Source organism: Cebus imitator, unplaced genomic scaffold, assembly GCF_001604975.1.
Source record: "Cebus imitator isolate Cc_AM_T3 unplaced genomic scaffold, Cebus_imitator-1.0 Scaffold67, whole genome shotgun sequence".
NCBI lineage: Eukaryota > Metazoa > Chordata > Mammalia > Primates > Cebidae > Cebus > Cebus imitator.
Genome location: NW_016107382.1, coordinates 5,666,037 through 5,689,007, shown reverse-complemented (window position 1 = coordinate 5,689,007; position 22,971 = coordinate 5,666,037). Strand labels below are relative to the sequence as shown.

At 34.2% G+C, this 22,971-nt stretch overlaps 1 protein-coding gene across 1 annotated transcript in view; it reads right to left on the bottom strand.

The window, feature by feature from the left end:
* Positions 1 to 17,437: 17,437 nt before the first annotated feature.
* CAPS2 (calcyphosine 2) overlaps positions 17,438 to 22,971 on the bottom strand; it is a 43,186-nt gene continuing 37,652 nt past the window's right edge. The window contains exons 16-17 of the mRNA XM_037739303.1: positions 21,420 to 21,516; positions 17,438 to 18,294 (exon numbers count right to left, since the gene is read on the bottom strand). Coding sequence (XP_037595231.1) covers positions 18,119 to 18,294; positions 21,420 to 21,516 — 273 coding nt within the window. The 3' untranslated portion in view covers positions 17,438 to 18,118. The remainder of the gene's footprint in view (positions 18,295 to 21,419; positions 21,517 to 22,971) is intronic.

Here is a 22,971-nt window from a genome sequence, read left to right as displayed (position 1 = left end):
ACCTCTTAGATCTTAATATTTTTTATATTCAATACAAAATTTTATCATTTTCAAGAGTTGCTTCATCAAGCTCAGCTCTTTTTTTGTGTGTGTGGTTGGAATTTCTATTCTTCTTTTAGGTAGAGTTTCAACAGTTTGGATAACTGAACCCATTCCAGACTGCCAAGACCTAAGACCCCAAATTCTTCACCAGGTGGGAGATGTAATGTCTAACCAAAAGGGGATTGGGTTCAGAGGAATATCATAGACTCTTTCCTGTGTCAGGGACCTGCCAGCTCAGGCATCCAACCCTCCAATGCCATTGCCATCCCTTCCTCAGGTTCTTAGTCCCAGCTTCGTTCAGTTGCCTATACGCACACTTCCACTTGCAGTACCTTCTCTTCCATACTACTGGTCTCCTGGCAGCTGTGGGCTGTGCCATTGCCAACAGACGCTGAAGGGAACTTCTTCTTCTTCATCATATTTTGAGTTTCCAAAAGCTCTTTCTTGTTTTCTGATTGTCCTTTTCCATAGACCCCATTTATGTTTTAAAGAAAGCTTTTCTTATCTTAACTCCTTGAGGATATTAACCATGGATTTTTAGTTTGCTTCTTTTGTTCCATTGACTGCCTTTGTTTTTGTCCAGGTGTTTTTCTGTTTATTTTTCCCTGTCACTTAAGTGTCTTTCCTCAAATGTCTACTAATTGTCAATGATTTGTTCATATGTGAAAATGAGAAGTTGGTTGGAAGATGAGCATTAATGTGTGTTGGTAAGGGGAGGGTATAAACTTTGCTATCCAGGATTCTAGGAGGAATCAGGAGAAACGGCCTATTACTCTTGCATTTAAATATGTAGGTTTTTGCATAATTCTACTATTCTTAGTACTTCAACTCAGGCCTACTTTATGCAATGCCTGTTGTCTCTGAATCCAGAGCCTCCTTGGCTTAGCTTCACTAAGCCTGCTATTACCTCTGATAGATGTGGGTGGGGTAGCTTCCTGACCGCTCAGGGAAATGATGGGGACTAGGAAAGTTCAACCACTTTGTATACAGATAGATTTTCAAACAATCATATTGTAATCACAGACCCCACCCCATGTTTCAAGCATTCAGCCAGGCAAATTAGATCAATTCTTACAGGTATCCCATACTTCTGGGCTGCTAAGTCCATAATACCTTCTTCATTTGTTTACCATTTTTCAACATTTTTTGAAATCCTTCATCCACTATTGTCTATGGTCTCTTTGTCCTTATGTGTTGTCTTTTATTCTTATTAATACTTTCATGAAGCTTTTAGAGATAAGAGCTGATGGACAAGCACAGTCCATCTGCCAAATGTAAATGGAAGGGCTTAATAGTTAACTGTTGACATTTTTAAAACATTGGACAACATAATAGGTTGGGAATATATGATGTGGGACAATATATAATGCCATATATCATATATGGTATTAGCATATACTTTTGGTTCTACATTCAAAAGATAATCAGAATTTGGATGAGCTAGCAGCTAGCATCCTAATCCAGTGACATCATTTGAGACAAAGCACCACCATTTATCATGTAGATTGAAATGACGTTGCAATTGATAGAAGCCAACCTGGATTTATCTTGATGCCTGAAGTCTAGCCAATAGCTGACTTCAGTTCCCTACTGTACTTGTGGGCATTTGGAAAAGAGATCCTGTCTAATGCTATTCGGTTCAATGAGTAAATGCCTAGGATTCATTTTGAGTAATAGGCTTTCACTCCCCCACCCCAAATTTAAATCTGACCTAACAATTCATTTGCCACCTAAATATGTGCTCACCAGCCTCTCAACTCCCATCCAGGGCTGCCTTCTGTGGTTGGAGTCTAGACCATTGACAATACTGCCTATGTAATAAGAAAAAGGGTGTAGAATGCAGGAGAAGAAAGCTTCCTGAACCTCTGCCGGCAGGAACTATCTTGGCTGATGTGTAGAACCATCTTGGCTTGTCTAAACACTAGTGAACAACAACCTTTTGTTGAGTAATCAGCTTCCTGTAGCTTACTATGTAACTACAGTTTTAAAATGTGAACCACATGATCCTGAGAAAAGATAACTGATCCAAATACCAAGATTAAGACCTAATCCCTTAACAGACCACAAGCACAGTTAATGAAGCTGGTAGAATATGTTCTGGGAACATGTGAAATGCCACTTTGAAGACTCTCAAAAGAGAGATTGGTGCTTTTTTCATAGGTAAGTGGTTAATAGCCCCTGTGCGTAGATGAAAATGTCCCCTTCCCTTATTTTTAACCCTATTTCTCTAACCACAGACAAGAGAGACCTCCCAACAATTACGTTATACCCATTCTCCCATCCCTACTCTTTTTTCTACATAGTCTAAAAGTTCATCCATGTTAAGCTCCACCCCATCTTGTCCCAAGCTACCTACTCCATCAGCATATCTTATTTTTTATCTCTTTCCCTCTTACATTTTTCTTCTTATTATTAAACAGTACCACTTTCTCCTTATAAATGCTTTTTGCCTTGTGTTCTGTTTTGTCTGATATTAACTGAGTTATACCAGGTTTCTTTTGGTCATTTCAAAAAATGGTATCCATATCCTCATCTATTTCTGTGTGGCTTTAATTAGGTAAGTAGGTAATTTAACTTGGGTATTGCATGTAAGCAGCATGTGACTAAATTTTTATTTTTATCCAATTTGATAAAACTTTATGATATCCAATCTGATAAAATCTGCCAGGTGAAATTAGCTGAATTGTATTTATTGTGGTACTAACATGTTGGAACCTTACAACAATCTTATTTTGTGGTTTCCATTTAGTTAAAGTTTTCCTTAGATTCCATCTTTATGATTAATTTAATAAACAGTTTTATGCATCCTTTTTTCCTCCATGACAAACTATATTTTTATACTTTATTGGTGGTTTTCATTAAAATTATAATTTTTAAGAAAATTTAACAGTATTTTTACCTCCCTTCCCAACTAGTCACTCCACCTTTCACAATCCCTTTCTGCACCGTTGTACTGTTGTTTAGAGTTTTCATTTTATCTTTTATTTTAAACACATTTTAAACACACTTTGAGGACTTTAAATTTTTAATTTACTAGTCAAATTCCAGCAAAGACTGAACTGTACAGGCACACACGCATGTACATGCACATTATACAAACGTACATAGCACATACTATGCTGTTCCTCACTTCTGCGGATTTGTTCATGCTGGGCCCATCTAGAATGCTTTTCTTTCTCTTACCCCACTTCTCCCTTCTCCATTCATGTTATTCACTAATGAGCACCTTAAGATGCATTTCTAGCTTCAACTTTTATAAGCAATTATAAAAGCTATGATCAGATGTCACTATCACATTGATGGGACTTCTACAGTTTTTTATATTTAATAATTACATAATGAAGTAGTGATTTTATACACTGGACAAATAGTCACATGTGGGTGATGACTGTGTAATTCGTGTTATATGCTCTCAACGCCTGACATATAGTAATTTCTCAATATATGTTCGTGGAAGGAAAGAATAAATGAAGAAACTATGGGCTTATCTAAGTGTAAAAAGTAATTAGGCCTGAATACTTTCAATTAAGATTAGTGGTTATCTACAGCTTCCGAATTAGCCAACCATAGGAAACCCAAGTGAAGCTTTAATAAATAAACTAGGATTTAAAACTTTAATCAGAAAATAATACTGAAACAGAGGATGTACACACTAGAATGTTTGTGTGTGGGAGGGATACGTACAGACACACATAGATATATGCATTTTATTTTGTTCAATTTTTTAAAAAGATGCTTCTCACCAGATTCTGAGGCAAAGCTCCTTCTGGAGATGCAATTGATAGGGCATAAATCAAGAATGGAAGAGGGGAGCTTGCAAGGTAACAGAGATAAATAAGAAAATATTAATGTGACTGCACTGAGAACTGTCATTTTAAAAAAGATATAATGACACAGAAACACTTATAAAACAGAAGATAGTCAATAAAAATATGAAAAACAGGAAAAATTTAAAGAAAGAGAACATAGATATGAATATTAGACCATTGAACTCTGACCTTAAAATAGATACAGAAAACATCTTAACAATGGAGAAAATTGAGAGTCAATATTATAAGATTAAAATATCATTAAATTATGTTATGTGAAACTAAAAGTAACAAAGATGAAAAATGAAAAAATTTACATTTGGTGTCAAATAAGCCAGCTGAAGCCAATACTGTCATACATTCTAATAAAAGCCTTAAATTTTAATAATACTCAGCTCTGGCTGCTCAATGTCATTGTGCAGAGAAGCACCGTAATGCATAAGCCTTTTAAAGCTGTCAAATAGAGTAGCTGAAATTAAATGCCACTTTTTCTGAGGTGAATTAATGGACAGTCTGGTGAAATTCAAAAGCTTTTTAATGTATAAAACTTGATAAATGGAAGTATGCCATCAATTGGCAACAGTGTAACAACCTATCTAGATGGATAGTATGTAATTTCTGTACAGGTCTCTGTTTAGTAAATACATCATTGTATAATGATCAGGAATCTTGCTCCAATAAAGGAATATAAAGATTTTTTTTTAAAGAATTTCCCAAAGGTCAAAAGCTAACAGGTAACTATCAGCAAAACAAATTTTAGAAACCTTCAAACTGCCAAAGATAGTGGAGTGACATTTTCAGAACTCTTAAAAAGAAAGCATGTGCTATTGTGAATAGTGCTGCAATGAACATACATGTGCATGTATCTTTACAAAAGAATGATTTCCATTCCTTGTGCATATACCCAGTAATGAAATTAGTGGGTTGAATGGTAGTTCTAAGCCTTTGAGGAATTGCCACACTGTTTTTCACAATGGTAGAACTAATTTACACTCCCACCAATAGTGTATTAGTGTTCCTTTTTCTTTGCATCCTCACCAGCACCTGTTATTTTTTGACCTTTTAATAATATCTATTCTGACTGGTGTGAGATGGGATCACATTGTGATTTTGATTGGCATTTCTCTGATGATCAGTGATGCTAAGCCTTTACATATGCTTGTTGGCCTTCTGAACTTAAAATTAAAAAAAACAAAGACAAAACCAAAACACGTGACCCAAGACTGCTAGAGTCTACTCTCAAGTTGTCCCTACTGCATGGTGGCTGCAGGGGCCTTTCCACCATAAACCAACATCCAACATCTTTTCCATTCAAATATCTTTCTTCAGAGAACAGTAGGGACTGCTATCTAGAATATCAATGACTGAAGGATTACAGGAAAAGCTCTGAATGAAATCTTTGGATGTCCCGTAAACTAATTACTCACTTCAGTGATACATAAATAATAGCAAGATGGAGAAGATGAAAGAATTGTTATTAAAAAGGGTAAAATATAAGCACCAAGAAGTAGTAGTTGCTGTGGATTTTAAATAATTACAATAATTTTTGGATCAAAGCATGCTTTGAAAAATAGCTCTTCACATATAAAAAAATGAGAAAGAATACAGACAGAAAAGATAAAAAGCATAAAACATCTGATGTAAAAATGGTCCAGAAGTATTCAGATTGTTTAGGCAGATGCAATTTATTTGTATTAATGTCATTCAACAAATATATATTGTGTATGTACTTGCCAGACCTAAGGCCAGGAACTGCACTAAACAATAGTAAATAGTGATGAACAAATAGGAAAATGCCAACTGCCCTCTCAAGAAAGATAAAAATTTATATAAACAAACACAAGCAGCAAAGTAAAGCAAAGACACCCAGAATGCAATGGAGCATGAAAGAGACTCGATATTTCTAGCATTACAGATTAGACCTGAAACATTTTTATTTTGTTTATATAAAATTTCAGAAATAGAATAGTTACCTTCTGACTGATGCTAAAATGTGAAAGGAAAACACAATCAAGAAAGGCTTCAAAATCTTACCTTCTGTCTTCCAACCTTCATTATCTTAGGTAAATCATTTAAAACTTACCTCAGGCATCCTCTTACCTATCTTTTCTCTCAGGTTCATATCTACAAATACACACACACAGGCCCTAGAGTAATTTCTACATAGTCATGCTGCCAATCTCTTATCACATTTATAGTCACTAATCTTAACCTGTAGTCTCCAGGACCCCTAAGTCTTCTTAAAGAAAAAAAGCTTGTCTTATTCTACTTTGCACCACCAATGTCTGCACAGTCTCTAGCATATTCCAGACAATCATAGATGCTTGTTAAAAGAATGCATGTTTGAATGAATTAGTAGCTCTTAAAGAAGAGATTTAGAGTAATAGCCAAAGTGTAATGGCCAGCATAGCTAACCTGAAATACCTCATCTGAACCCACTGACTACATTTTCTTACTCTGCCAACTTTCTTAGATCTAACCTCATTGGCCACTTCACTGCTCCTCAAACACACATGGCAAACTCCTGCCTTAGGTCATCTGCACTAGCTGTCCATTACCTTCCAGGTTTTGTAGCATGCATTGTCTCATTTTCAAGTCACTTTCTCAATGCCGAGCTTGAAGATTCTACTTCAAATATGCCCAGCCTCCTACAGGCTTCCCATATCCTGCTCTGTTTAAATTTTATATTTAGTCACCTTCTAGCAAACTATGTTATTTATTTATGTGTTAGGTTTATTGTTTACACATATCTTCACACATTTCCATTAAAATGTAAGCTCCAAGAGACATATTTTTTCACAGGTGTGCTTATAACAATGACTGGCACATTATAGACTCTCAATAAATATTTTTTTCATGAGTGAATCCAATAAGAAAGCATAACACAATTAAAACAAGATGTGTTTACAAGCCATAGAGCATTAAAATTATAACATTGAAAATAAAACACTTATTTTATTTAATAAAATTTTTTAACCAAGAAAGTGAAAGACCTCTACACTGAAAACTATAAACATTGATGAGATAAATTGAATAAGACACAAATGAATGGAAAGACATCCTGTATTCGTGGATTGGAAGAATTAGTATTGTTAAAATGTCCTTACTACCTAAAGTGGTCTATAAATACAATACAATCTCTATCAAGATACCAATGACAATAGGAATGTTTTTTCTATTTAAACATTCCTAACATTCATAAGAAGCCACAGAAGACACCTAATAGCCAAAACAATCTTGAGCAAAAAGAACAAAGCTGAAAACATCACACTATCTGACTTCAAAATACACTACAAAGCTAAAGTAACCAAAACAGCATGGGACTTGCATGAACAACAGACACATAGACCAATGGTACAAAATAGAGAATCAAGAAATAAATCCATGCGCTTATAACCAATTGATTTTTGATAAAGATTCACAGAACACACAATGGAGAAAGGACAGTCTCATTAATAACTGGTGTTGTGACAAATAGATATATATATGCAGAAGAGGGATATTATACCCTTATCTCACAACATATAAAAAATTAACTGAAAATGGACTAAACATATAAATATAACACTGAAACTATGAAACTATCAGAAGAAAACATAGGGGAAAAGCTCCATGACATGGGTCTAGGTGATAACTTTTTAAATATAACCCCTAAAGCACAGGCAACAGAAGCATAAAATAGACAAATGAAATTATATCATGCTAAAGCTTCTGCATAGTGAAAGGAAAATATCAACAGAGTAAGAGAGAACCTGCAGAATGGGGGAAAATATTTGCCAAACTATTTATCTTATCAGGGGTTAATAGCCCATGTATGTAAGGTGTTCAAACAACTCAACAGCAAGAAAACAAATTACCTGATTAAAAAATGGGCAAAAGACCTCGATAGATTTTCCAAAAATAAACATGCAAATGGCCAACATGTATATGAAAAAATGCTCAACATCATTAATCATCAGATAAAATGCATATTAAAACCTCTGACCTTAATTAAGTATCGCAATCATACATTTAAAACTTTCTCACCACAAAATTTTCTGTGGAAAATAAAAATTGATATTGTAACTTGAGGCACTAAATTTAAGGATTTTTTTTAGAATTCAAATCCTAGAACCCTTGGTACATTCTTCTTATGTTTGCAAAATATTCGCATTTCATTGTTTCTTTGAATAAAGTGCAATCTGTTTTGAGCCCCCATTCCTTAGGCTGGAAGGCAGGGCTGGGACTGGCGTGAGTTGAGAGAGGCACCTGTCCTTTGATGAAAAATTCAAGAGACACCAAAAGACTCAATAGTCAAGATATGTTTTATTTTAGTGTTGTATTTTAAAAAATTAAAATTGACCCAAAAAATTTATGTTGAACAAAATATAAAACATTTAAGTATAGACAAGATCAGTATGACTGATTTTTCTTTTGTTTCAGTCTCCAGTATAGCTCTGTCCATCACTCTTACTGATTCTGTCTTCATCTAGAATATTTGGTTCATTTTGAATCTTTTAAAATTAATACCAATATGTATGTATTAAAATATTATTCATTTGATTACTAAGAACTTTTGGGGAATTTTTGGTGCTGCTTTAAATGTTATGCATGGGAAGGTGTCTCACCTGCCTCATTGTGACCCTAACCCAGCTAGCAGGACATTCAATATTAATTGTATGGGGACTGTGCTTTCCTCTGACAGTGATTGATCCCACAGGGGCCTGGAGATCTCACACAAGTCAGAATATTTGGGATATGCCCTCTGGTCTTCAATTCACAATGTTTACTATAATGGATGAGTGCCATTATTATGCAAACATTCTCTTTTATTTGCTATGTTTAAAAAAAAGCTGGGGGGCACAAAAATCTTTCTGAACCCTACACTCACCTCTAGTTACTGTCCCATAACTCTGCTTCACTTTGAGGTAAAAATCCTCAAAAGGGCCGTCTCACACTTACTAAAACCACATACTCAATTTTATTTTTGTTTGTTTGTTTTGAGACAAGGTCTTTCTGTTGTCCAGGCTGGAGTACAGTGACATGGTCACAGCTAACTGTACCCTAGATCTCCCAGGTTCAAGTGATCGTCCCACCTCGACCTCCTGAGAAGCTGGGACTACATGCCTGTGCCATCATGCCTGGCTAATTTATTTTATTTTATATTTTTTGTAAAGTCAGAGTCTCACTGTGTTGCCCAGGCTGATCTCAGACTCCTGGACTCAAGCAATCTGCCCAACTTAGCCTCCCAAAGCACTGGGATTACAGGCATGAGCCACCACGCTTACCCCTCCCCTCATTTTTCATTTTCTCTTCAAACCACTTCAATTTGGTTTTTCTCCAGAACTTCATGTTGTCAAATCCAATATTTGCATGTTTGCCCTCATTTTATTCAATGTAGTTTATCATTTCCCATACTTGATTACAGGTTGATTTATTGGCTTCCATGTCAACATGTTCTTTTGACTTCCCTCCCACATCCTTGGCCAACCTGTTTCAGCCCTTTTTGTTGGCCACTTCACTCTTACTATAATTCGGAATGTATTTTCGGGCTCAATCCTTGGCCATCTTTTCTTTTCTGTCTATATCATGCCCCTAAGAGTCTCACAGATCTCGAGGCTTCCTATGCCACTTACAAACTGGTGATTCCATGTCACCAACCCTGGCCTCTTTCCTGAGCTCTTTACTTACAAATCCAATTGCTCATTTGCCATTTCTATTTAAATATTTAATAAGAATCTTAAACTATGAACAAAGCAAGTGTTTGCTGTTTCCTCTCAAACCTGTTTTACCCCTAATCTTCCTTATTCTTAGTAAATGGCACCACCCCCACCCAGTTGCTCATTCTAGCCATCATGAGCAGTTGCTTGCTTCCTCTCTTTCTCTTACAGTACGCAGTCCAACTACATGCACTGCTGATACTGTCCCTAAAATCACAAATTTAACCACATCTCACCATCTGCAAAGCTAAAGCCCTAACTAGTCCAAATCACCATAATCTCAGAGTAGGACTATAAAAGTAGCCTCTTAGCAGATCTCCTTGCCTCTAGCCCAGATCTGTATCTCTGCTAGCTTTCAGAGTGATCTTTCTAAGGTACAAATTTAGATTACAGCACTGCTCTGCTTTTCCTTGGACTTTCACTATAAACCCAAACTCCTTCTCATGGACTATTAGGCTTTATATGGTCCAATACTTGACTTCCTCCCCAATCTCATCTGCTAACATTCTTTGTGTTCTAGGCAAACATTTTTTGTCCTTGAACACACCAAACTCATTGGCACTTCAGAGCCTCATTTACTAACTGTTTCTTCTACCTGGAATGCTCTTTGTCTTCCACTTTATCTCATTTAGGTCTCAAATAGAATGTCACCACCTGTGAGAACTTTCGTATTCACTCTCTGCTCATGCTGCTTATTTTTTCTTCTTTTTAAAATGATTTAGCTAAATTATTTTACTTGTTTACTTGCCTGCTATCTCCTACCACTATAAATCGAACTGCATGGGGCAGGCAATTTGTGTATATTGTTCATGGAAGTATCTCTTGAACTGGAACAGTGTCTGTCTCATAAAACTACTCAATAAATATGTGTTGAAGGAACAAATGGTTAAATTGATAACTGTATGAATTAATAAATTAATTATTCAAGCCTTTATGGTCCCTTGGAGGTGATATCTCTGAAATCTGGGAGTCACATCTGGGATTAACAGCCTGGGTGCCTAGTGTGCACCACACAGCCACTCTCCTCTGAGGGCCCATGATCTCCCCAGGCAGCTGCTGCCAGAAAACAGGGAGCATGGCTCTATGTCCTCAGAACCAGAAACACTCTTCCCTTCTCTGTCTCCCAAGAAATCCTCAAAAGTTTCCTTTTCCATTCTAGGTGGGCCTATACCTATTAGATCCTACTCAAGCAAACTCACACAGACACACACGCACACACACATACACAGAGAGAGAGAGAGAGAGAGAGAGAGAACGATAGGTAAGTGTAATAGGATTCTCTAGAGGGACAGAACTAATAGATGTATATATAAATGGGACTTTATTAGGATAATTGACTCACGTGATCACAAGGTGAAGGCCATCCATAAGCTGAGAAGCCAGGAAACCAATCCAAGTCCCAAAACCTCAAAAGTAGGGAGGCCGAGAGTGCAGCCTTCAGTCAATGGACAAAGGCCAGAGAGTCACTGGTGTAAGTCCAAGAATCCAGAAGCTGAAGAACTTGGAGTCTGATGTTTGAGGGCAGGAAGCACTCAGTACAGGAGAAAGATGGAGGCCAGAAGACTTAGCCAGTCTAGTCATTCCACGTTCCTTTGCCTGCTTTTATCTTAGCCATGCTGGCAGCTGATTAGATGGTGCCCACCCAGATTGAAAGTGGATCTGCCTCTCCTAGTCCACTGGCTCAAATGTTAATCTTCTTTGGCAACACCCTCACAGACACACCCAGGAACAACACTTTGCATCCTTCAATTCAATCAAGTTGACACTCAATATTAACCATCACAGTAAGGTTCAGTTTCTGAATTTAGTTCTTCACAATTTCTGCCTCAAACTGTGAGACAACAAAGGTAAAAGCTTGCCTGTCTTACTGGAATTGAGCTGGAGGGATCTCTTATTTTATCACATCACTTTATTCCACACAACTTAGATCATGTAGACTTATCGTACTATTTTTCCTTTAATATCTCAGAAGAATTTTGTCATTTGTGGATCATATTAGCTCTCCAGAATATTTGATAAAATGTTTTAAATATTCTTACTCTTATTCAAATTCTTACTATTGTAAACACACACATACACACACACACACACACACACAAATGCACACACAATTTAGCAACTGAAACCAACCATTTTACTTTGTTCACAAAGCAGGGGATCAAGAATATAGAAGAGCTTGGCTGTGTACTTCTCACTTGGGATCTTTTAGATGAATGTAGTAAGATCTCGATTAGAGGTGCAATCAACCCAAGACATTTCACTTACATGTGGACAATTGAGGCTAGCTCACAGCTGGGAGCTCAGCTCTAGCTTTTAACCAGAGCAACTATATGTGGCCCCTCCAGTTTGGCGGTCTCGGGTAGTCTGACTTCTTACCTGGTGACTCAAGTGTCCCGGCAAACAAGGCAGAAACTACATTGCGCTTTTTACCTAGTCTGGAAAGTAACACAGCATCACTTTAGATACAATCTAGTGGCTGCAACAGACTAACAAGTCACCCAGATTCAAGCAGAAGGGACAAAGAGCCCATCTCCTGATGGAAAGTCAAGTTCACTATGTAAGAAAAGTATATGGGATGAGAGATACTATTGCAGCCGTGTTTGGAAAACACAATCTTTTACAGAATTCAGGATCATCCGTGGTCTTAGTGTGTACACCAGAGATAACAGCAAGGCTGCCTAAGGCCTTTAAAGAAATAAAATTAGTTTCAAAAATTAGTTTCACATATGTATCATTTCCCAGTTAATTCGAATAAAAACAACTTTTATTACTAACTCCTTTTTTAAGCTGCCACCTTGTTACATGCTTTGAAGGAAAAGAGTTAGTAGCCCTAATGCAAGATTTTTATTTTCTCTCATGGACTCTGCTGAAGACAGAGAATTAATAATAATGAAATGCTTATTAAATCCAGGAGGAAGTGGTGGCATACAAACTATTCCTATCTAGTAAAAATATCTTTTAAAAGAATAGCTCTTATAATTGCCATTCAGGATAATCAGGAAAGAAAAAGAAAAGCTTTTAATTAATTGCAAGAAAACAGAGGAAATATATATATAGATATAATACTCAGAATATATATGTGTGTGTGTGTGTGTGTGTGTGCGTGCGCGTCTGCACGCACTCGCATGCACATACGTTAGACAGTGGTAAGTACTATATCTATATCCACATCTCTATCATATGCATACCTATATCCCATCCTCACATCAACCTGCAGTTGAAGTAGACTCAATAGTTTCCCAAAGTCATGCAGCTAATTTGTAGAAGAGCCAAGTCTAAAGTCAATATTCAGTGATTTCAAAGCCTGTACTCATTCCACATAATTTATATTAAAATAATAGCATAAGTACATACTTTTTCTTAATAGTCATCTGAATGCTTCCTCAAGATAACTTTTCATTTATAATGTTTTCTAAAAAGTTCCTCAATAAAAGACTCTTTATATAAGTATGCAACTTGCATAAATGAAACACAATTTCCTTGAAATACAATTATTTGTTTCCTATTGGCTTTATCATTATTAAAAATTCCCAGGAAATTCAACATGTATTTGTGAAGGTGAGAATCTACACTTTATAATTAAATTCATTTGCCATGGTTTGGAAGTCCCATCCTAGCTTCATAAAAGGAAAAGTTAAAAGCAATAAGGAACTTGATTTTTTTTTCTCCTTGCATAAAATTTATCTACTGGATAGGTAATTGCTTCTTCAAATCCTTCCAAATGACTTTACTTTGCTTAGATATCCAAAAACTACACAAATCAGCTTATACAAGATTAAAGAGAGAAATCTGAAAATGTATATTCATTAGTACATTTTCACAATTTATACAATCAAATCCAAAATCCTTTAGCATTTCAGTATTTTATATTAAAATACTTTCATTCTATTTCAATAATGCCTTAATAAATCACATGTTTTCAGAATAGTGAATTATTATTACTCCCTTAGGATGACACAGGCAGGCCTTAAATGCTCTGCTGTACCTAGTTTATGCCCATGTTGTATTAATTATAGACTTCTGGTATTTCAATCTTTAACTTTACTACTTTAGGCACCTAAGTGCCATGCCATTTTTGGGCCTGTGATGCATACTACAGTGTCTGACAGAGAACTGCAGCTATGAGCTGACTTAAGCCAGGTAAGCCATGCACAAGTAATAGGTTCCTTTTGGTAGGTAACCACGGCCCTCTCCTCAAAAATAGTCTTTGAGATAGGTGGAAATTAGCTACCCTATCCCTTACTCCCGGTTTTAATGACATTTATTTAAGAATAAATTCTGCCGCACAAACATTTATTAAACAAACATTTCTTAGCAAGGAGGTCAGAAAAGGTTATGCAATTTGTTCTGTAAAATCAGTGCAATCCCAGCAGTTTGTTCCTTAGAGACTTCAACCATTACTCTGCATGAAAGGTTCATCAAGGAAGTTGCAGCAACATTCCAGGACAGGATCTGGTTACTTTATTATCTGTCAAACAACCAGAAGTCTTTCTAATCCATGGGAGGACCAAGATTCCTCTAAGGCTTTAAGAGCACATTATTTTCATGGACTCAACTAATTATGCTTAGAAGTCTAATAAACTAGGTATCAGATGTTGACCAAATTCCAAAAAGTTGAAGTGAATACAGTAGCCCCTAAGCAGTGAGGCTTTGTGGAAAAGTGGCCAGTTAGAACATACATTCTGTGCATTATTAGGGTAACCTGCTGCCTCCATAGGTAAATTTCGCATAAAATTGCACGTTCATATATTTACGTGGAATTTACTAAAGTGTTTTGATGCAAAATTGTTTCAAAACAAGAACCATGACAATTTCTCCTCAATAAATCACACATTTACCCAGCCTACTAACGATTTAACACCTACACCATGCTAAACACCCACCGGGATCACAAAGCTAAATAAGATATGGTTCTTACCTTCAAGAAGTTTACAGTCTGCTAAAAGAAACACAAGCAGATTTATGATTACAGTAGAAAGTGATGGATGCTAGAGTAACGGCACACCCAGAGTGCCAATGGGATTCCAATATATGAGATTCAAGAGTTTGTCTAATTTGTCTTTTCAGAAGACATTATTCTTAAAGTAGTATTTGAAGATTGGTATGAATTAATTTAATGCACTATGTGCAGAAAATAATTTTAGATAACAATAGCAGAACAGATATGAATGCGCAGAGGTTGGAAACCTCACCGTCTATTTTAAAAGCTGTTACATAGTTCAGAATGACTGGAAGAATGTGGAGAGTGAGCTAAGTATGGGGAAATGAGCTTAAGAAGACCAGATCATTTAGGTTTTATGTGTTAAGGTCAGAGTTTGAACTTTTCTGAGAGATATGAGGTATCAGGGAAGAATTTTACTCAGGAAGTAATGTATATTTTAAAAGGTCACTCCAACATCAATGGGTTGAAACAGGATTGAGAAGGAGGCAGAATTGATGAGGGGAAATACACGAGAAGTGGTTAAGAGTTTGAACTACGGCATAAGCATTGAAAACAGTGAATGGGACAAATTTAAAGAACCAAAGGATAAATTCAAGAACCAGTAGCACCTGAAACTGAGTGGATAATAGAGAGTGTGAGAAAAATCTACACTATCTCAGAGCATTGGCCTACTGCAAGGGTAGTGCCACTCACCATGTACAAATGACTGATTGACAGAATAAATAATGATTAAGTACACAGTGGCTTCAGTATGAAGCATTTATTCTTTTTATATTAAGTACATCCGATAAGTCAGTTTTCCTCAAAAGTTTATAGAACTTTAAAATAAAAATGGAAGGATGATATGACAAGAGCTTCTTCTCTTGATCAGAAACTAATATATCTTTGTCTACCCTGCAGATTATCTTTCCTCTTCTCTTGCTTGGCATGTTTTATATATGCTTATTACCTTCTATTTCTTTTCTTCTTTTTTTAAGCACTTACTTTCATGTTGTTTCTTTCATGATGTTTGTCCTTGCTGGTCAACCTAGTAGTGACTGTAGTTTATCAGGCTACATGTTTTATATCTGCAAGCACTACAAACTATAATCTCATAAAAGCATATTAAATAATCTGCAGTAAACATGGCCTAATGTACACAATCCTCTCCTGAAATAATTGATAACAGCTTAAACTGGAATTCAAAGTAATATGTAAAATAAGATGTGACCTATAGCTTTATCAAAATTATGAATTATTCTAAGTGACTGTCTCTATGCAGTCACTAGTTCATTAGCACATATATTTATATACTATAAAATTTAAAACAGGAACATACATTTTTAACCATACTATAATAGCTCCATCATGCAAATATGTATATCCTTTCCATTAAAAGTTAGCTTAAAAGTCCTATATAACATTCCTTGTCTTTTTTAATAAAATGTGAGTTTTTCCTTAACATTATCTAAACTTTTATTTTCAAAACATAAAAACAGAAAACTCAATATATACAAGTCCATAAACAATATGGTTAACTGAGAGAGCAATTATATAGCATACAAGCAAGTAACTTTCAAAGATATAGAGATCTACAAAATATACATAACTATAAAATTCATGTAACAGCATTACAACATATAATTTAATATTTTAAAGTTTTCAAAAGGTCTTTTAGAATCACAATGACTATTAAGCATAGGATTTCAAAGTCAATTATTATGTCTTGGATGTTTGAAATGTAACTTCTCTTAAATGCTCTTTTATTAAGTTTAATACTAAATAACAGATTTTACAATACCAAAATCAAAGAAGAATGCAGGCAGTTAGGCAAATCCAAAAGTAGACTTACTGTGTCACCAATTCTAACAAAATACACCAAAAATATCTCATAAGTAGAGCTATTTCCCACAAATAACCACATGTGAATATTTATATTAGGAAAATTATGTTAAATCTCCAAAGCAGCTTCCCTTTTTTTTTTTACAGTATGACAGCCTATACATTTTCGGATCACAGTAACAGAAAAATATGACATGCTAACATCAAGAATAGGTTTCTTAAGAACTAAATAAAAATTATCTATGAAAAACACTACGTGCATATCGAGCACCCCCACTATCAGTCATTTTTAAGAAGAACAATTTTTGGGTTTAAGGTATCTATAGTTGAATGAATTTTTCAAAAAAAAGTGACAAAAATAGTGTTATAGACTTATTTCTGTCAAAATATCTTCTAGCATATTGTTTTAATTTTAATAGCCTAATCTTTTTAAGTCTAGACATAAAAAATTTTGTCAGTGAAAATAGCACTAAGAGGTTTACACATATTTTCCCTCTCATATTTTAATACTAAGTTTTAGTACCTTCTCAAATCTTGAAAACTTCAACTTTGAATTTGTTGGGTTCATATGTATCACAATTCTCATGTTGCTGCCAAGTATAGATGGATATAGTGGTATGTCTAAAATCATATTCTACAAAGTAAATATTTTCATTTTTGAATCACTTATTTTTTCTAATTTATGTTATATTAACATAGAAAATGTAAAATTATGAACTTGGAAACAGCTCATAAAGTTGTCTCTTTTCTGTTTTCCCAGGAAGAAATGACTAGCAAAGAATTTAGAAAGCATGATTATAATGCATGTAACTATTAAATAACATATATTTAGAAGGAAATGTTTCAATTGTTTGCTATACAAAAAGAGATGTTTAGAATATCATATATTCATTTTAGGATACAAAATACACTTTCACGTTTTAGGCAAGAATTACTGTACTATTCCTTAGATTCATATATGACACAATATGCTTTTAGGATCTTTGTTTAATAAGATAATGTATTTATCTTAATAATAAACATTTCCCCTTTCATATTGTATTGTTTCTAGCTAAATAACAATTGTTTACTGGTAAAAAGGATTGTAGTTAAAAACAGAATAAAAGAACAAATGTAACTGGTCATTAGAATAACTACATTGTGCTTTATTTAAACAACAACAGTACATGATTCAGAAGACAAACATTTACAAGACAAGTCAGTATTTAAATGAGCATCACTGAGGTAAACCTCCATTCTTAAAATTCTATATACAGAAAACATCTGTAATCACACTGCTTGAAAAATTTCTCTTGCATATCCTTTAATTATTTTAATATTTTCATATGTTTTAAACATATTGAAATATTTCATTCTCACTGGTTTGGGGCCCGATTCTAATTTATCAAATTGACAATGGTGGCAAATATATCCCAAGGAAGAAGTAGCAAAAAAGCAATGTGAAAGGATAGGAAACTTGGTTAAATATCTGCTGTCATATTGTTTGATGCAGATGTAACTTTTCTACTGAGATTAATAAAAAAAAATGACCTCTAAAATATATGCAAGGTAAGTAATAAACCAAAAAAAATCTTTTCAAACATATGGACATGTGAGCATGCATACACATGCACAAACATGCATATAACCCTACATCTATCTTTCTGGGTATTTCTCTTTCCAGATTCAACATTTCTGAGAGAAAAAAAAAAAAACAGAATAAAGAAAGTCCTAGGAAAATATATTCCAGTGTTCGATCATCCTTTACACTGAAATCATCTCTCCAATAAAATGCTTAGTGCTGATGACATATGGATTGTTAAAGACTAAATCCCCCATGGAGCACATAAGATGTTAACAAAATCTTCATCATCTACTATTCCTATACTTAAACCTTCATAGTAATCTTCAAATTCACCATATGACACTTCATCAGACTTGCTGCAGGCAACTTTTAATGTTTCTAGAAACCATGATACGATTTCTTCCTCTGTGGAATGGCCTGTAAAATAGTACTGACTATGAAACAGTTTCCTGAAAAGTTCAGTGAAATGACTGATGATGACAAAGAAATACTTAATCATCTTATGAAATCTTTTCCACAATTTGAAATCTTATGTCAAACTACCAGCCAATTTATTTACATATGAACTGGAATTATTTCATCTCCCTGCACTGATCTATCTCCAGGATCCTAGCATAGAACACAATGTTTTTGATCATTAATTTTTAAACAAGAACAAAGGAATTAAAAGATGAAAGGAAGCTATAGTGAGTGGTCATATAACACTAAAAAGAATAAACAGAGGCCCATACACAGTAGTAGAAAAAGGGTCAAAAAATTTCTATGTGATCCTCTCAAACATTTTAAAGTCAGGTTACGTTTTAAATAACAAGCTTAGACGGCAACACCACTTAAGCCATTTGTCTAACGGGGTGGACAAAATTAAGGTGAGAGTTAACTTTTTTCTCTAATGGACATATAAAATAATGCATTACAAAGTGTCTTTCAAACTAAAGGAATGAAATCTGTTTTGAACATCAAGAAGTTTGCTTTCTTTTAAAAACATACATAAGAAATAGAGAAAAAGTATTTTCAAAAATACAAGTTGAATGAAAAAGGACTGAATAATTATGCTCTGCAGAGATGGTAATATAAAACAATAAAATGAAGTTTTAATTGGATGTTAATCAAGGCTAAAAATTAATCAAGATCTAGTCTATATAAAAACATAAATTTTGTTTACCATCCATACCTCTGAACAGAGGAGTTTTAACACAGCGTTTTTTTCTAAAGAAACATTTTTTACTCAAATTTATATTTCAAATAGCGAAGAATTTCATATCTCCTTTATATCCTTCACCAAGGAAATATCTACCTCCTATCATCTATAACTAAATTTTTTTCAGCCCTCTTGGAGACCAGAAAATATCCACAGCAACAAATGTTATACTTTTAAAACTATTACACAGAAATACATTTGGGATATCCCATTTCTATTAAATCTTAAAACACTTTTTTCTAATATATTACTTAAGCAAAGTTAAGGAGGAATGTTTTCTATAGTTAAAAATAATTTGTATGTGATATAAGAGTCATAACTTGAAATTAATTGTAAATTGTGAACAAACTATATCCCAGAGGTGGGCATGGGAATAGATTATAATTTGCAATGATAAATAATAATAGGGGTACTTTATTTCTTCTTTGAAATAGCAACAAGTGTTCTTCTATTTAAGAATATTTAGTTTGCCTGTTATCATTCTTAATGCGAACACAAAGACAAATTATGGAATTTCTGAAACCAAGAAAGGCTTTCCCAACAACAACAAAAACAAAACCCTCATCAAAAATTCCATGACGCATAATAAAACTGAAGCTACTTTCACAACCTAATATTATTGGATGAGAAAAGAGAAAGAGAAAAAATACATGCTGTTAAACTATTTCATTCTTATATTTAGTATGACTAATTAAGAGAAAGAAACAGATAATGACATGTGTTTAATGGAAACAAATACAGTAGCAACAATTAAATATACACCAGAAATTCTCTTACAGTAACTGTAGTTTATTTCATGTATGGATAAGCAAATTAAACTATTTTGACCTGAAATAGATAATTAGAAATTTGGAATCGAGTGTTGATTAGCTTTAATCCTCATAAACAAATCTCGTATTTTTATTTCATAATTAAAAGTAATAAATTAACCATACATGAGGGTTAATGATGATAAAAAACCAAAGTAATTACAGTGTATCTCTTTTAATAGTAAGAAATAAAATTCTAAAAATAATAGTATTCTATGGTATTTAGCAGTACAGAATTAAAGTTGTAAGTTGAAAAGAAATTATTCATAAAATATGGTTAATAAGTATTCATTAAAGATGAACAATTAATAAATATACAAAAAATATGTTTAACCTCCCTAGTAATGAAGGAAATGTAAGTAAATGGGTTTTTTAACCTATCAGATTGGCAAAGTGAAATTTTTTGGCAAAGTTGTGGAGGAAAAGAACTCTTCAACAAATGGCTATATAATCTAGTATAGCCATTTTACAATGTAATTTGGAAGTATCAATTAAAGTTTGAAATGCAGATATCCCAGTAATTCCAGATACTAGCATCACTCCAGGAAGAAGTAGAAAACAGGCCTTAAGAGTCACTAATAAGTATATTTATTGCTTCATTAGTTGTTCATCAATAATTAGAACTTAAAATCTAACAATAAAAGAATGGCTAGGTAAGTGATAGTATATTGATTTATTAAAAGAACACTACGCTTCAAGATAAAAAATAAGGTGGCTCAATGTAGATTAACATATAAAGAACTCCAAAACATACTGGGGAATATAAAAAGCAAACTATATAACATTATGTTCAGTGCACCTTTCATGTCAAAAAAATCTTCAAAAAGTATTAAATATTTACGGTATGCAGGAGTATGCATACAGCCATAAAAATCCATAAAGTAAATTCATAACAGATTAACTGAAATATATATGCTAAATGATAATTTTGACTTCTACAGAAGGAAAGTGTAACATAAAGAGGAGAGTTGTGGTGGTCAAATGCTTTCTTTATAAAAAGGATGCACTTATAAAACAATTATATAAAAATTTAGAAAAAAATATAACAGGACATGAATCTCTAGAGTTATTTTCAGAAATTTACAATATCCTCAAATTTTAATAGATATATATATGCTCATTCTATGTATAGCTCCATATGTAAAGATGCTCCTTCATGTCACCAAAATCCTTAAGTATAGATAACTATATAAGCAGATACAGTAAAACTAACTCTGAGAACTTGCATATGTATTTATCCATTTTCTAAACCTATTTCATTCTTTTTAACTTAAATCCTTTACTATCTCCTAAGCAGGAAATGAGTTCTATATTGATTATAAATATCAAATAAACAAATGAGTACAGACAATAGACCTAAGAATTTTTAAATGAAGAAAGGCAAATAGTTCTTAAGTTTCGAGTTAAAAAAAAAAAAAAAGTTTATTTCCTCCCTAATGGCCTCAGTCTAAGCTTCGAATTAATATAATTTAAAGATGTTATCTTTATTAGGTAACATTTTCAAAATCCAATGAATTTTGACTCAGAATAATTACCTGAAATTACTTGAGAATGCTTCTTTGCACAATAACATTTTCTTATGTTTATAATAGGCACACTGCCAGTTTTGTTGAAATCCAGTTTCATAAAGGCCTAAATAGACAAGTATTATTATTATTAATTCTTGTTTGTTTGTTTGAGACAGAATCTTGCTCTGTCACCCAGGCTGGAGTACAATGGCATGATCTCAGCTCACTGCAATCTTTGCCTCCTGGGTTCAACCTATGATCCTGCCTCAGCCTCCCAAGTAGCTGGGATTACAGGCATCTGCCACCATGCCCAGCTATTTTTTGTATTTTTAGTAAAAATGGGGTTTCACCATGTTGGTCAGGCTGATATCGAACTCCTGACCTCAGGAGATACACCTGCCTCGACCTCCCAAAATGCTGGGATTACAGGCATTAGCCACTGTGCCCGGCCTGACAAATGTTATTTTTTAAGTAAAATTATTAGGCATAGGAATCTAATTTTATATTTTACAGTAGGTTATTTCTGAGCTATAAACAAGATATTTTAAAAATACTATATTAATATCTGAAAGAAGTATTATAAATACAGAAGAAAAGAAAGTGAAGCAAGATATTAGGAAATCTGCACTCAATTAGAAAGTTCTACCACTTTCTAGAATCCTGACCTTGAAAAAGTAACCTGACCTCTATTTCCGTGGCCTTTCTCCCGTGCAAACTGAAGAGATGGGTAAAAGATCTCTCAGGTAACTTCCAGCTCTAGGATTCATATGAAACATATAAATAGCCAAAAGAAATGGTCAAGACAAGTATTTTAACTCAATAAGTGAATTTGCAAATATTTCCTCCCTAAAATCAATGAAAAAGTGAAATACTTTTTAAATTCGTTTTGTTACTCTATTTCTTGAAAGTTAATACACTTTTTGAAATGATAGTTGTGTTATTGTTCCTTTAATTTGGTGTAGCCCTGAGTATCATAAAACATCATAAAATATTTCAGTGGGAAGAGTATTCGCCACACGAAAGACACAAGCTACCCAAAGCAACATTCTACATTTGTAGTAGGGTCAAAGCTAGAATCAAGTCTGGTTATTCACAACAGTGCATTCACAGAAATACGGAAGCTGTTGTAGACTGAATTTGTTTCTCCAAAAGTCACATGTTGAATCCTAATCCCTAGTACCTCAGAATATGACTGTATTTGAAGGTAGGGCCTTTAAAGGGATAATCAAGTTTCAATTTTAAATGAAATCATTAGGGTGGTCCTCTATCCATTATGACTGGTGTCTCCTTATAAGAAGACAGTAGGGCCAGGCACAGTGGCTCACACTGTAATCCTAACACTTTGTGAGGCTGAGGTGAGAGGATCACCTAAGTTCAAGACCAGCTTGGCCAATATGGCAAATCCTGTCTCCACTAAAAATACAAAAATTAGCCAGGCATGGTGGCACGTGCCTGTAATTCCAACTACTTGGGAGGCTGAGACAGGAGAATCACTTGAACCAAGTGAGCAGTGAGCCAAGATTGTGAGCAGTGAGCCAAGATTGTGCCACTGCCATCCAGCCTGGGGAACACAGCAAGA